General features: G+C 43.4%; 1 protein-coding gene across 9 annotated transcripts in view; it reads right to left on the bottom strand.

Moving 5' to 3' along the window:
- The window catches only part of ATP9B (ATPase phospholipid transporting 9B (putative)), a 293,323-nt gene that overhangs the window by 54,641 nt on the left and 223,320 nt on the right, over window positions 1-15,362 (bottom strand). For all 9 annotated transcript variants that reach the window (XM_008013727.3, XM_008013730.3, XM_008013726.3 and 6 more), the window contains one exon: window positions 14,751-14,999. In XM_008013727.3, coding sequence (XP_008011918.2) covers window positions 14,751-14,999 — 249 coding nt within the window. The remainder of the gene's footprint in view (window positions 1-14,750; window positions 15,000-15,362) is intronic.

Raw genomic sequence — 15,362 nt, forward strand, 5'->3', positions numbered from 1 at the left:
CAGCAGGGACCCATCATAAGGGAGGGAGGCGGCACCTGGGCATCGCCGTCTCCAGTGGGAAGTGAGGGTGTAGCTCTACCATTGCTTCTTCCAATAAAACTTCTTCTCCACAAGCTGTAAATGATGCCAACGCTCCCAAGGCTAATTTCCAATTCACACAGTGAAAGGTTACGATTACATTTTGACCTGTAAATTGCATCTTTCTGTGAACACCCTGTCATCTCATTGGTGCCCCACTGCAGTCAGGACTGAGCTTTCTATATTTGGTGACTCACATCTGTTTATTATTTAGTTTACGCTCGGTTTCACAATCCATTTGAGCAAACAGTAGCTTATAACAAAAATCAGTTTAACTTCTTATACCTAGCCCAGCATTCCATCTAATTGTTTTTAATTTTTAATCACCTTGAGGATTAACTCTATATAATGCCAACCAGAAAAAAAGAATATCCAAATTTTTCATAAGATATAGATGCTTGAATTACTGTTCTAATGTAACTTGCCTATTGTTGGACCGAATTTTGACAATATAAAATTAAACATAGCCAGGCATGGTGGCATATGCCTGTAATCCCAGCTACTCGGGGGGCTGAGGCAGGAGAATAGCTTGAACCCAGGAGGCAGAGGTTTCAGTGAGCTGAGATCGCACCACTGCACTCCATCTCAAAAAAATATATATATACATATATATATATATATATATATGTATTTGCCGGATGAAATAACTACAAGAAAAAATAATTTCAGCGAGGATATGCAGTACTTTTAGAATCTTTGCTCCTGAATTCATACCTAAGTACTCAGGACTTCATGCAGACCTGGTCCTCCTTACTGAAGACACATCAGAGGAACCGCTGGTTCCCATGGACACGGCAGATTCTCCAGTTTTGGTTTGGAGCTTTCCTATCTTATTTCATGCTCTGCAGCTCTGCAGCAGGTGAGTGTGGGGACTTGTCTAGGTGAAGGCAGCCTAGCGAATTCTCTTTGTACATCTGAAATATAGTCATGGCGTTCTTTTTGGAAGGCTCTTAGGAATAACTTACAGCTAGGGACAGTAGATGTAGAAATTAAAAGAAAACTGCAAAGGATTGGTAAGTTTGAGTCTATTATCTTCCTAAAGACGTTTGAGAGATTAAAATATACACTTTCCTAAAGTACGTAAGCTCCCTCCCAACGTAACACCCACAGCATCCTGAGGCTTCCTAGTATGTAAGCTCCCTCCCAATGTAAAACCCACAGCATCCCGAGGAAGTGGGACAGGGTTTTTCAAGCAATGAGGGCAGGCGGGTGGGAGTTCTGCATGGCCAGCCAACCAGATGGCCCACATGCAGATCCAGTAAAGACAACCTGTCATTACAACTCCCAACTTCAGAATCAAGCTGTACGAGCAAGACTGGGGATTAGCTTCCAACAACAGACACAAGAGACTGATGGCAGCTAGCTCAAACACATTTGTTAGAGACCCATTCTCTGACTGTCCCCTGGCCCGGCCCCGGGGCTCTCATGCTCCTGGTGTGTGTGGAGTGCTGGCTGCCTGCGGCCAGGCCTTCCCCATCACTCTCCAACCTGCGGTCTTAGTTTCGGCTCAACCCCAGGTCTCCAGAAGGCCCCGTTGACCACCTGATCAGAGCACTGTGTGCCCCTCCCCTTCCCCGGCAGAGGACATACTCGCACTGTGCCTCAGCTGCCTTCCAGGGACCAACACTCCCAGGTCCAGGCTCCTTCCCTCCCAGAACCTCAGTACCCCACACAGGTCCGGGTGCGCTGTGCTCACCGATTTAGACTCATTTCTTGAATACATGAAAGCTGAAAATCTCCTGTTTAAAATGATTTAAAAGTGGAAAGCTGAGTGGAATTCTGAAGACATGGGCAAAAACACAAATGGGACACAATCTCAGCAATCCGTGTCAGGACTCTTCAGGCCCTGGACAGCCTGGTGAGCTCATGGCTGCTGCAGGGCAAGCTGGGCTCTGAGTTGAAAGAGAGTCGCTCTCTCCCTGAAGTTACTAGTGTGCCTCTCAACCATTTATTCACATATAAAATGCAAATCACCTGAAAGCAGCAAATAGGTCAATAATAAATTAATTAAATCAAAGAGTATTCCTGTGAGCCAAGCTCTGTAGATGCAGAAATCATGGCAATATTCGCTTCAGGACTTTATTTTAGATTTATTTACATGGAGAATCACATACATGCATCACCTCTACAATCAATTCAATCCCGAGGAACTCGAAACTGAATTCTGGCAATAAATGAAATGGAAATGTGGTGCAGATATTCTTTAGGCTGGTTTCCTTAAATATTTGTGCTATCAATGTGGGACACTGAGGACAGTGATTCTAGTTGCAGGACTTGTCTTGTTAAGCGGAGAGAGGTAGGGAAGGAAACAATGAGGACAGTGCAAGCCAGTGAAGCAGTGACCCCCATGGAACCGTTCAGTGTTCCCTCTCGATTCACTCACATTAGCCAGGAGAGGCGGGGGCCCCCTCCCAAACTGTTAACTCTTCCCTCCTTATTCACTCACATTTCAAACACTCTACATATACAAGGACATTTTATTTTCTTATTGAAGCACTTCTGGAAGTCAGCTTACATGTCTTTAACAAGAGGCAATATTTAACAGTGCTAAAATGTTTGTTTCTCAACCTTTATTTTTAGTGTCTGACATGGGTCTCCAACTTTCCTGAAAGTGAAGCAGAGAAGCCCTTCCTCGCTTCCTTCTACTGCAGGTCCCAGAACATCCAAGACCCTCCAGTGAAGGCACAACCAGGTGTGAGGGAAATGGGAGGCTGCAATGCTGGCACTCACCAGAATACCACACAGATGGTCACGATGACCCTGTGCCTAGAAAAGCCCTTTTCTTCCCTAACATTTTTAACATTCTTCCAATTTTACAAGGACACAAGTTAAAGGAAGACCGTACCACCTGGAGCTGTCACCTTGTTCTGCAGAGGAAATATGACTGGGTGATCTATAGTGAGATCTGAAGCTGTGCTACCGTCTGCAGTGACCCTGTGACTCCCATACAATTACAAGATAAATACTAAAGGCCAAATATCACAAAGAAGAAACTGGTTAAACCACTATTGTAAAATAATCACAAAAAAGGACAAAGCACTTAAACATATCTGAACTTTTATTTGGTAATTTTCTGAAAGGTGCATATATACAGTGTTTCTTCAAGTTGTCAATAAAATCTGAGCAAGCAGCAGGTTCCATTTTTAAAAGCTTAAATCCATACGTGATTCGGACGGCCTTCGTTCCTACCTAAAGTCCTTGTCGTGTCCTAGGTCCCATCCGGGACGTCACATCTAGTTTTCATGCCTTCTCTTGGCTGTTACAGTTGCTTGGCCCTGCCCAGTTTTTGATGACCTCGACAATTTTGAGACATACTGGTCGGGTATTTTGTAAAACATCGCTCAATTTGATTCGTCTGGTGATTTTCTCACGAGTAGACTGGGGCTGTGGGGCTGGGGAGGGCGACCATGAAGGTGAGGTGCTGCTGATCACATCCTGTGGGGGCCGTGTCTAGCAACGCGGCTTTTCACTGCTGATGCTGACCTTACTCACCTGACTAAGGTCATCCAGTTCCTCCTTTCCCCCTTTCACACCATGCTCTTTGGGAGGAAGTCCTCGTGTGTAGCCCACATCTAAAGGAGGAGGAATTATGCTCCCCAACTTGTGGGTTCAGTAGCTACACATATGATCCTTTTGCACAGGAATTCTTGTGCATGGGAGATCTTTCTCTCCCATTCATTTATTTATTCCTATCAGTTTGGACTCCTGCATATTTGTTTCATACTGTGGGCTATAATCCAGTGTGACCGACTTTGCGGCTCATACTGTTCCAGCATTCACCACAGGGAGCTTTTCCAGTTGACTTCTGTGTCCCTCTCACACACCCCCTGCCATGCACGCAGCTTTTTCTGTTTGTTTGTTGGCTTTGAGCAATTCCTTACTTTCTGGCAGTACCAGACGCTCCAGGCTCAGCCTGGGTATTTCCTGCCTTGGTTCTAGAATCAGCCATTTCTCCAAGGAGCCCTGTGTGTGTTCTACCACACGATGACCACGTTTCCACCACCTTGGAGAGGTGCATGCTCTTTTACCGTTCTTTGGCACTCACCCCACTGTTGCCAGCATAATCCTGGACTTACCAAAGTCTAAGTAAATTGGCACCTTTACCTGTACTCTAAGGACCTCAGAGTAATTTAATTCCATTGACATCAATCACCTCTTAACTTTTGGCTATTACCATGTATCTTAATAGTTTTTCTATATTAGATTCCACAAATCACTACTTTTATGATATTTTACAGTCAATATTCATATCTCTTTTTGGTGATGTAGTTGTTCAAATCTTTTGCCAATGTTTAAATTCAGGTGATGTTTTCTCATTACTGAGTTGTGAGAATTCTTTATATATTCACCATACTAGTCACTTATCAGGTAAGTATTCTGCAAACATTTCCTACAAGTCTGTGGCTTGTCTTCATTTTTTTTTTTTTTCAAATTTATGTTGAAATTCTAATTTGTCTTATTTTCTTAACAAATGTCTTTAGAAAAAAAATAAATTTTACTCTAAAATTCAATTTATCATATTTTTTCTTTTAGAACTTCTGCTTGTGTCCTTAGACATAACTGTCTAACTTTTTCTTGCTCAAGAAAAGTTCTTATAGTATGTCATTTATTTGTGCCTCAAAATAACTGACCTATAAAACTGGTCAAAAGCCATTTTGGGTGATTTTTCTAAATTTCTCTTCTCATCTACTCAGATTTTATGGAGTCAATTTTGAAATTTGTTTCTCCAGAAACCAGTTATTTTACTGTCTTTGAAAACATAAGCATTTGATCTGCGTTTCATATTCTCTTATAAAATTTTAAGCCTATTTACTATACACTCTTACATATGGATAATTTCATATGTGTGAACTTAGTTTACATTCACTGTTTTGTATTTACTGTGTTTTGTCAATAATCTTCCCATTTCATTTAACCTTTCAAAGAGTCAGCTTTTGAATGACTGCTTACTCAATCATTATTTTTATGTTTTCCTTTACTTTTTCTACCTCCCACTTTCCTTTGGTTCTGTTCTTCTCACTGATTTAGTTTGATGCCAAGTTAACATATGTTCATTTCTTTCTCTTGATGCACAGGGCATCTGGTGAGGGTGCCAGGCGCTCTCTGACATGTCGGCTGCGCTGCAGTGGGGCTGACGTCCTGAGGTCACTGCTACTGCTGACCACATTTGAGAGGTGGATCCCTGCAAGAGCTACTCCCTGTTTCCCACGGAGACCACTTTGATCTCTGCCCTCTTTGCCACAGCTTCTTTGAGGTCATTATCTGCAGTCTTTGGTTGGACTGTATACTAAATGTGTTAGCTGCCAACAGGACAGACATGGGAAGAAGGTTGCTGAGGGGTGGATGGAAATTCTCGGGTGTGCGCCTCAGAATCTGTCTCCACAGCAGCAGCTGACACGTGGCTGCAGTCCTCACATTCAGGTGGCGGGTGGAAGGTTGCAGTGGACATTTTTCCCTGTTTTCCTTGGATGCTATCAGGGATGGTGCAGGCAACCACAGAACACAATTTCCACCTGCACGACCGGCCATTCGTCAATTAGATTTTTCGTTACTCAGTCGGGAGCTCTCTAATAATCGTGTTTCCAATGCCATCACTTGATCTTCTCTTTCAAAGCGATTTTGTCCACATTCAATAAAAAACTGGCAGAGTAGTTTATCAAGTACCCCTTGTGTGCTTCTATATTAATATGGAATTAACTGCTGCCTGACATTATGATAGGAAGTAATCTCCGAAATGCAGAAAGACCAGAATTTAAAGGTTTAGTACACTTCAAATGACTATTTCTCTGATACTAAGCTGTTAGAAATTTCTAATAATGTGATTCTTGACAATACAAAGGCAAAAAATAATTAAGATGTGAATGGAAAAAAATATATGTAAGCAGGAACCCTGAGCTGAATCTCATGCACAGGCTGCTTAGCAACACACTGAAGTAATCTCTACCACAGGCAATTTGTTTACACACTTGCACTTCTCCGTGCTAAATAACCACTCTGGGAAACAGACCCAAGAATAGCATAGCCAGGAGGAATATCATATGAGAGAATACAAATTACGGGGCAATTTTTATCATTAATAATTCTCTGTAATTCCATTATTCAGAAATTTCTGAGCTACTATTCTTAAAAGTTAGGGAGAAATTCCTTTATCACATTAGCCATTCACACAGGCAGCTGCCCGCTACACTGTAAATACACATTTTCTTACCCTGCACTTTACACATCACAATTTAATCACTGAGATTTCATCATTTTTGATTGTGATTATAATCATCTTTATATTTTAATGGAATTATTAACATAAGATGCAATTTGATCATCTGAAAAAGCTGCTGATCAATATTCACAGACAGGCTATGTAGTATTTATTCTCTATTGGTCCTGAAGGTCACAGAGTGAAGGCTCTATGTCACTGACAATGATTTGCTCCTCACAAATATATTGACAAAACACCACAATTAGTCTTGCTTCAATAGGCACACACGATAAAATGAATTAAAAAATACAGCACGCCTCATGCATTAGTGCCTACTTCTGTAAACCCAAAAGCAATACTATTAATAACCCACTTGTGCTCTGTCATTAATTCTAGCTGATTCTTGTACACAAATACTGGAGTCAGGCGATGACAGCTACATTCTGAAATAATATTTAAATATGGAACTTACCAACGTGAGAAAACGGAGCCACAGAGAGGAAATGAGACCACTAAACAGCCAGGCTAGAGGAATAAGCAGTCACTGGGAATCATAGTCACTCTGTTCGGACCAAAAGAGGCCAGCGGTCTTCAAGGTTCCTTCCACCCCATGCTTTCATCACTTGAGCTGACACCCTCTGCACTCGGAGGCTCTGCCCACCGAGCTTCTGTCCTTCTCCGAGGGCTCATGCCACCAGTTCGGTGCTAGTGTTCTGTGACTGCACTGGACATACGCCCGAACAGTTAAACAGAGCTGAATTTTAATTCTGTGAGGGAATTTCCAGAGGGCATTTAACGTTTGCTCAGCTGGAGCCTGCTACGCTGAGCCTGCGGAGACCAAGTGATAGGCAAGCAGAACTTCCTCCTCTTAGAGAAAATGAAATATTGATCACGTATTATAAGAAACAATGACCAGAGCATAAGTAGGTTCCACATTATGAATGCAAAATCAGTTATTTACAATTTGACATCACCATCACGTCTATACCTTCAAGTCTCGTATCACCAAACATACCACACAAGACACATCACACTTCAAGTGTTTAATTGCTTATGCCTCACAGGACCTTTAAGGATTTAAAATTAATTTCTCAGAATTCACTTATTTGTACAACACAGATTCATCTAGGCGCATGTGTAGGTAAGGTGAAAGATTGTTTCTGCTTTAGGAAAAATGAAAATCAAAGACTGCTTATTTCGTGAAGAACAGCAACTGTGTATCAGTGACTAAAACTAGGGCACTCTACTTACTAAACTCCATCCTTCCCAACGACCGAGATAACACAGCACCACAAACAGGGTTTAAGAGGCTGGTGCGGGTGCACAGTGGGTGAAACTAGTTAAGCCTCTCAAATGATAATGTTGCTTATTAACCATAGATGTTGTGATAGGTCAGAGCTGAGGTTAAATAGAAAACATCAATTGAACCATTTCCCTAAATAAAGCTCCAGGGTGCAATATTCTAAGCACTTTATTCGATAAAAAATGCTTTTAAAACGGTGCTTTGGTGATCAGGAAACAGTGCTATCATCCGTCAACCTAACTGCAGCAAAGTTCAATAAGCTAAATAATGAACCATTTAGATGATTTTCCTGAGGCTTTAGGGACTTGCAAACATTGTATCAATAGAGCTCTTTAAAAATTATGATGAAGTCTATTGTTTTCATTTTCAGATTTAAAACATGTTTTAGGGATTTTTAAAAGGTTATTTAATGTTCTGCTATTTTTAATCATTGTCCAGTTTCCCAAGTAGAGACATTTACACAAGTAAAAAACTTAACTGTAAGGTTAGCAATATCTGTATTACAATTTCTCTAAATTCTTAATAATCTTGGAGTCAATGAAATCTCTATTGTGAATTCCCAATTTAAGATTCAAAAAGTATTATGACTTATATTAAAACTTAAAAATAAAAAATCCCAGATACTTTGAATAAAAAATGTGGAATAAGGTAATATGGTAAACATGTAATACAGTGTTTTTAAAACTTGAAATACAATTTTCTTTGGGAAAACTCTCTAGTCTAGGTTTCTCAGACTTATGATAGAAAAACACTTCTTTTTCAATGCATAATCACATGACATTTTTGAGAATTTCCAGAATGCCATAACAGAAAAAAACAATGCATTTAACCCTTTCTTGGTAGGAATAACGGGGGCTTGCCTCCTCCTACAGAGCAGTTGCTTGTGACCTGTGTTTGTCTCACAGCCCACGCTAGAATGCTAAAAAGACAGCAACTGATAAACCTTACAAGTCTCAACTCATCATCTTGTCGGTCGAGATGCCCAGATTCGCTTATGCCTCTTTGCTCAGATTTTCTATTACTAAATAAATAGATCTGACACACACACACATCCTAATTGCGAAAGTGGTTCTGAGTTTAGCTGCACAGATTTTTACGTATCTATCAGTCAACACAGTCTATGAACTACAATAGGGCTGATGACTGAAGGGAGCTGAACAACCGCGCCCACTGACAGCACGGGGCAGGCAATGGCATGCTGGCAGGGAGGAGGAGTGGAGCTCGGGTTTCCACATTCCTCAAAGCTGAAAAACCCTGTACGATGATGCCATTGTATTCTGGAACTTTTCAGAAATCTAATACTTCAACTGATCCCAATTTTCACGGACTTTGCCAATTATTTTCTGAAAAGAGAGAAGTGACAATGTGATTCACAGGAAGGAATTTAAGTTCATCATCATCATTTCATATTTGTACCAAAAAGGCAAACACCATCTAAACTTTGGGACACGGCCTTGCTAAACTATAGGAAACCAGCTCCTACTTAAACTTCCAATAATATGGCTTTTAAGGACCAATATTCCTACAGATGTATTTTATTCCCCTCCTCCACCTTGACCAGGAGCTCCCCACACCATCTTTCCACACCGTCAAGGTTCGCTCAGCAGGCGACGCTCGTGAGCCCCTGAAAAGGCGGCAGATGTGGCGTAAGAAGATAAAGCCTGCTGCTCAAAACCTGCAATACACACGGAGAGAGATACCCACCCAGAAGACACATGGGAATCCTGCGAGCCAATGGGCAGCTGGGGACCCCCGGCCGGGGGTGAGGGCAGCCAAGGGATGTCAAGCTAGGGACGAGCACAGAAGGAGCAAACAGGCAAGTGCTGGGACGCAGCTGCACACAAGCTTGGCACAGCTTTATTGAACAAAATGCTTTGAATAATTATAAAAGTAATGGAGTGACTACAGAAATTTCAAGTAGTAATATAACTGCATTCGGGAAAAACTAAATGATCCCTTTATGTCAGTCCACAGAAGGCACCACTCAATCCACATGTACCCACCATCACCAATTACTGATGTGTCCGGAAGATCATCTGCATGGGGCAGTGGTCGAATCCAAGCAGGGAAGCCAAGCCCAGCACCTTGTGAAGGCGTGTGAGCAGACCGGTCTGAACACTGTGCATGGGGATCACTGGAGGGAAGGTGGCAGGCACACGGAACTACTCAGAGAGGTCTTGGGAACAGAAGGCATTACGTGTTTGACAGCAAAAGCCTGACACGAGGGAAGGCTGCACGGCTGCGTGTAAGTGTGCCCGGTCACACCGGGCACGGAGATTCTCACGAAAGGCTTGATGAAACACAGAAGCTCTGGTGACGGTGACCGCGTGGTGACAGAGGAACGTGTACTGGCTATGATGCAGGGCCGTGCCATCACAGCGGCATCACTGACACTTATCTAGAGACAGGAAGTGTGGAGAAAGATGGAAAGCCAACCTGCGATCTGCGGAATCTGAGGGGAGATAAGTGATCCATATTCTCAACTTCCCATGTTTATAAAAACCACTTTCATTGTTTTGGCTACTTTTTCACCATCCTTTAGGTTCTTACATGGCTAATGATGTGTCATAATTACTAAATTGGTCTAGTTTGTTTAGAGTAAGTTAGTATCTTGACTAAACAACAAAAAGAAAAATGCCTATGTAACTAAAGCTTTAAATAAGTAAGCTTGTTTTCCGAAAAGTCTAGCCGTGGCTTATACTTTGTCAAATACCATAAATCTGCTGGCACATTTAGGCTTTCTTCTTCCTGAGGTCACTGTATCAGGGGATGTTTATATCTGTCCCCCAGACAGCTTCAGCTGAGCCCACTAAGAGTCACCACCACAAAAAGTGTACAGAAAATTTAAAACATTAGTGGAGGAGGGCCTCACAACCTCACATTCACCCTAGTTTATCAAACTTTAGATACATAGGCATTTTTCTTTTTGTTGTTTAGTCAAGATACTAACTTACTCTAACCAAACTATACCAATTTAGTAATTATGACATGTCATTAGCCATGTAAGAACCTAAAGGATGGTGAAAAAGTAGCCAAAACGATGAAAGTGTTTTAAACGTGGGAAGTTGAGAATATGGATCATTTCACCTCAAGTCCTAAAAGTAAGTCAAAGGGAAAGATTTATAAAATGCAATGGTTCTCAATTGTGGGGTGCAACCTTTTAGATTTTCAAAATGGAGAAATGTCCAGCCCCAGCCCAGCATTTCTTTTTGTTTTTTATTTTATTTATATATATATATTTTGAGACTGAGTCTTGTTCTGTCACCCAGGCTTGAGTGTAGTGGCGTGATTTTGGCTCACTGCAACCTCAGCCTTCTGGGTTCAAGCAATTCTCCTGTCCCAGCCTTCCAAGTAGCTGGGATTACAGGAGCCTGCCACCACACCCGGCTAATTTTTTGTATTTTTGGTAGTGATGGGGTTTCGCCATGTTGGCCAGGCTGGCCTCAAACTTCTGACCTCAGGTGATCCACTTGCCTCGGCCTCCCAAAGTGCTGGGATGACAGGCATAAGCCACCACGCCCAGTTCCCGGTCCAGCATTTCTGTAATGGGGTGCTAGTGTACATACATAAAAAGTTAAGTATTTTAAAAAAGAAGGAAACCCCTAGACGTCTACCTGATGTACAGACAAGTTTAAAAACCCTTGCTTATGTGTATATCTTTCCTTCTCAGGAAAGTGGTTCCCACATCTGCACACAGACATGAGAAGTGCCTTCAGGACATGAGATCTAGTCCCATGATCCTGGAAGCCTCTGCCTCATCAGGACACGGTCACAGCGAACGCTCATGGAAAAAAGATGAATGACATTACTGGTTGTTTCCTAAGCCATAAAGTGGTAGAATTCTTCTGCTTCTAGAAGCCTAGACAAGAGACTCCTGCTTTGAGGCAATTTTAAAGTAAAAGTCGCTTGCCACCTTTGGTCAGCTCTGCAGACAGCATAGCTCCTCCTCAATTATCAACACACATTTATTCTGTTCTGTCTTCTTTGGGCTACAAATCGGTTCTAGTTATTACTCATAAGGCAATTTTCCAAACATTCTAAACTCATAGTTGTATATTCTGACTTCTTACTTAATTTTAATCAGCAAAATTACGATGCCCTTCCCAGCGCTGGAAACGCCGTACTATGCATGATCAGGTGCACACGCCAGCTCTGCTTCCTCATGGTGGCCACAGTCTGTCCCTACTCTCACCTTTCCACGGCAAGGACTTGAGTCTCTGCTGCAAGATGTATTATCACCAGAGAAAGAGGCTCTCTCACGCCCCTCTACTCTTCTTCCTGTCTCTTCTCCACGTGCCTCCCTGTCTGTCTGGCCCGCCTGCTGATCAGCAATAGAGGGGTTTTAGGCTCATATTTCCACTGTCGGTGGAATTAGAATTGAGCACCTTTCATATCCATACATTCAGAAATTGAACGAGTATCCTAACACTTTCTAAGATACAAATTTTAGTTTTTTAACCTATGAATTTGCTTTGTCTTTGTTTAGAATCTTAATTTTCTACTCGTTCAATAGTCATGGAACCTACACTCACTCTGCATCTTCTTTTGTTTAAATAGCTTTATGGAGACACTATTCACCCATTTAAAATGTACAATTTAATTGATTTTAGCATATTCACAGAGTTGTGTAACCAACATGATAATCTATTTTAAAACATTTTCATCCCCCTAAGAGAAACCTTCTACTTGCTGAAGGTCACTCCTCAGCCCTTGACCTTTTACCTGCTGGGGATCACTCCACAACCCCTGATCTTGTACCTGCTAGAGATCACTCCTCCACCCCTGGTCTTCTACCTGCCAGGGATTACTCCACCCCTGACCTTCTGCCTGCCAGGGATCACTCCTCCCCTGACCTTCTGCCTGCCGGGGATCACTCCTCCCCTGGTCTTCTACCTGCCAGGCATCACTCCTCCCCTGACCTTCTGCCTGCCGGGGATCACTCCTCCACCCCTGACCTTCTACCTGCTGGGGATCACTCCTCCACCCCTGACCTTCTACCTGCCGGGGATCACTCCTCCACCCCTGACCTTCTACCTGCCAGGGATCACTCCTCCATCCCGACCTTCTACCTGCCGGGGATCACTCCTCCACCCCTGACCTTCTACCTGCCGGGGATCACTCCTCCTCCCCCGACCTTCTACCTGCCGGGGATCACTCCTCCACCCCCGACCTTCTGCCTGCCGGGGATCACTCCTCCCCTGACCTTCTGCCTGCCGGGGATCACTCCTCCTCCCCCGACCTTCTACCTGCCGGGGATCACTCCTCCATCCCGACCTTCTGCCTGCCGGGGATCACTCCTCCCCTGACCTTCTACCTGCCGGGGATCACTCCTCCCCTGACCTTCTGCCTGCCGGGGATCACTCCTCCCCTGACCTTCTGCCTGCCGGGGATCACTCCTCCCCTGACCTTCTACCTGCCGGGGATCACTCCTCCACCCCTGACCTTCTACCTGCCGGGGATCACTCCTCCCCTGACCTTCTACCTGCCGGGGATCACTCCTCCACGCCTGACCTTCTACCTGCCGGGGATCACTCCTCCCCTGACCTTCTACCTGCCGGGGATCACTCCTCCACCCCTGACCTTCTGCCTGCCGGGGATCACTCCTCCACCCCTGACCTTCTGCCTGCCGGGGATCACTCCTCCCCTGACCTTCTACCTGCCGGGGATCACTCCTCCATCCCTGACCTTCTACCTGCCGGGGATCACTCCTCCATCCCTGACCTTCTACCTGCCGGGTATCACTCCTCAGACCCTGGTACCTGCTGCTCTGCTGTCTCCATGGGTCTGTCTGCTCTGGACGTGTCATGGCAATGAAATCACATAGGTCTGCTGGTTGCCTTCTGCACCTGCCTTCTTTCACTGAGCAAAAGGTTTCAAAAGCGCTTCAACGCCATCACAGACACGGCTCCTTCCTGCCATTTGTGACTGGATGATGCTCCACGTATGCGAACAGACCCCATTTTATTGATTGATTGATAGCTGATAGACATTTGGGCTGCCTCCACTTCTCGGCTCTAACACTGCTGTGAACAGTAACATACGGGTCTTTGTTCTCATGTCTTTCGGGTGTACACCAAGGAGTGGAATTGTGGGGCATACGGTCATTCCATGTTTAATTGTTTCAGGAACACCCAGACTGTTCTCTAGAGTGGCTGCACCCTGTTCCAATCCCACCCGCAGTGCACGAAGGTTCCAATTCCTCTGCGTCCTCTCAGCACTTGCTATGGTCTGTCTTTCTGATTCCTGTTATCCTGGTGGGTGTGAAGTTGCGTCTTGTCTCTCGGCTGAGATTCTATTCCATTATGGGGGGGACGATGGTGCTCTTTTGTAATAAACTCGTCAACCAGAACCACCAGACTCCTCTCTTAAACCCATTAGATCTGATTTTTCTCTTTTTATTTTCACTGAAGGTACCCCCACCGCTAACTATTTATGTATATGACACAGTTTTACCAAGTATCGGAAGATACTAGTTTGTTTACAGTGCTTCCGTGGTTGGCTTGATTACTTTACGGAACTATCTCAAGAACCTTGAAGGGACAAAGTGTATATAAAACTGTATATAAAATATACTAAGGCATTAATTAAACAAATTTGATAATGATTTTACTGATCTAAAAATCAAAGAATGATGTAAAGTTAGAAATAACTAATTTACCATGTTTAAGATCTTACCATTTCTGTAGGTTTTGGAAATTTACATTCCGATTTTCTTTTGAAATAAATGCCCTGTATCGAAAATCTGGCAAAATATGTGTAAATTTAATATGGAAACCTGATGATTCAATTTGGACACGGAATCCAAAAAACTGGATGATGTAGCCATCCCAGTCCCAAACTTCAACAGTTTTGTAACATGCAGCTTTGACACAAATTAGTTTACGGAATCAGTAAACCTCGCTGGCATTTCTCATGCTGTTCCCTGTGACGAGCCCTGGGTGCTCTGGGATGTGCCGAGAGGTGCTGGCCGCACGTCCGCACCTGCAAGGCCCAGGCTACGGCAGAGGCTACGTGCGGGAATGAGTTGGGCCGTTTTCAACCCACAGCTAAAACATACATTAAAGCTACAGTAAACTGCTCCTCTATGTTCCCCACCCCAGAAAGAATGAATCCTCATGACTTCTGAGTCCAAATGGAATGCACAAGCTCCCACGGTTTTGTGCTCTGACTGACCTCATCGGGGCTGGAAGCCTGGTAGGTGCGGTTCTCATCACTGAAGTCTTGGTCAGCCTCTGCGAACTCAGTCTCCCCAGTAACGCCGGCCCGAGACTCATACACAGGGGTCACGTTGTGACACAGCACGATGGCTTTCACGGCTTCATGGATTCGACTGCTGACACTTTTCCTAACTTTGGGAGCTGAAGATTGGGCTTTTCTTGGTGGAGTTGAACCAGTATTGTTTCCACCAGCTTGAGACTGCATCTTTAGAATATGAAACATCACATAATTAAAGATAGAGCAAAGAGATCTAGGTAACATGGAATTATTAACATATATGATTTTTATAAGTGAAGTAGCTAGAAATAAGTAGCCTCATTTGATTCTGATTATCTCCTAGAAAGCACTGATTAATGAGTTATATTTTTAAGCCTAGTACTATGAAGCGCTTTGATACATCCAGGTTGTCAAATACACCAAAATATTCACTATACTACTTAAAAATCTGATAATTTGTTTTTACTGTATTCATTTCAACAACAGCAATGATTTGCTACGTCATTAACCCCTATTTATTCATGACTTCTAAAAGCAGAGTCAGTTAAAGAACAAAATGAAATGGTATAT

Source organism: Chlorocebus sabaeus, chromosome 18, assembly GCF_047675955.1.
Source record: "Chlorocebus sabaeus isolate Y175 chromosome 18, mChlSab1.0.hap1, whole genome shotgun sequence".
NCBI classification, from domain to species: Eukaryota; Metazoa; Chordata; class Mammalia; order Primates; family Cercopithecidae; genus Chlorocebus; species Chlorocebus sabaeus.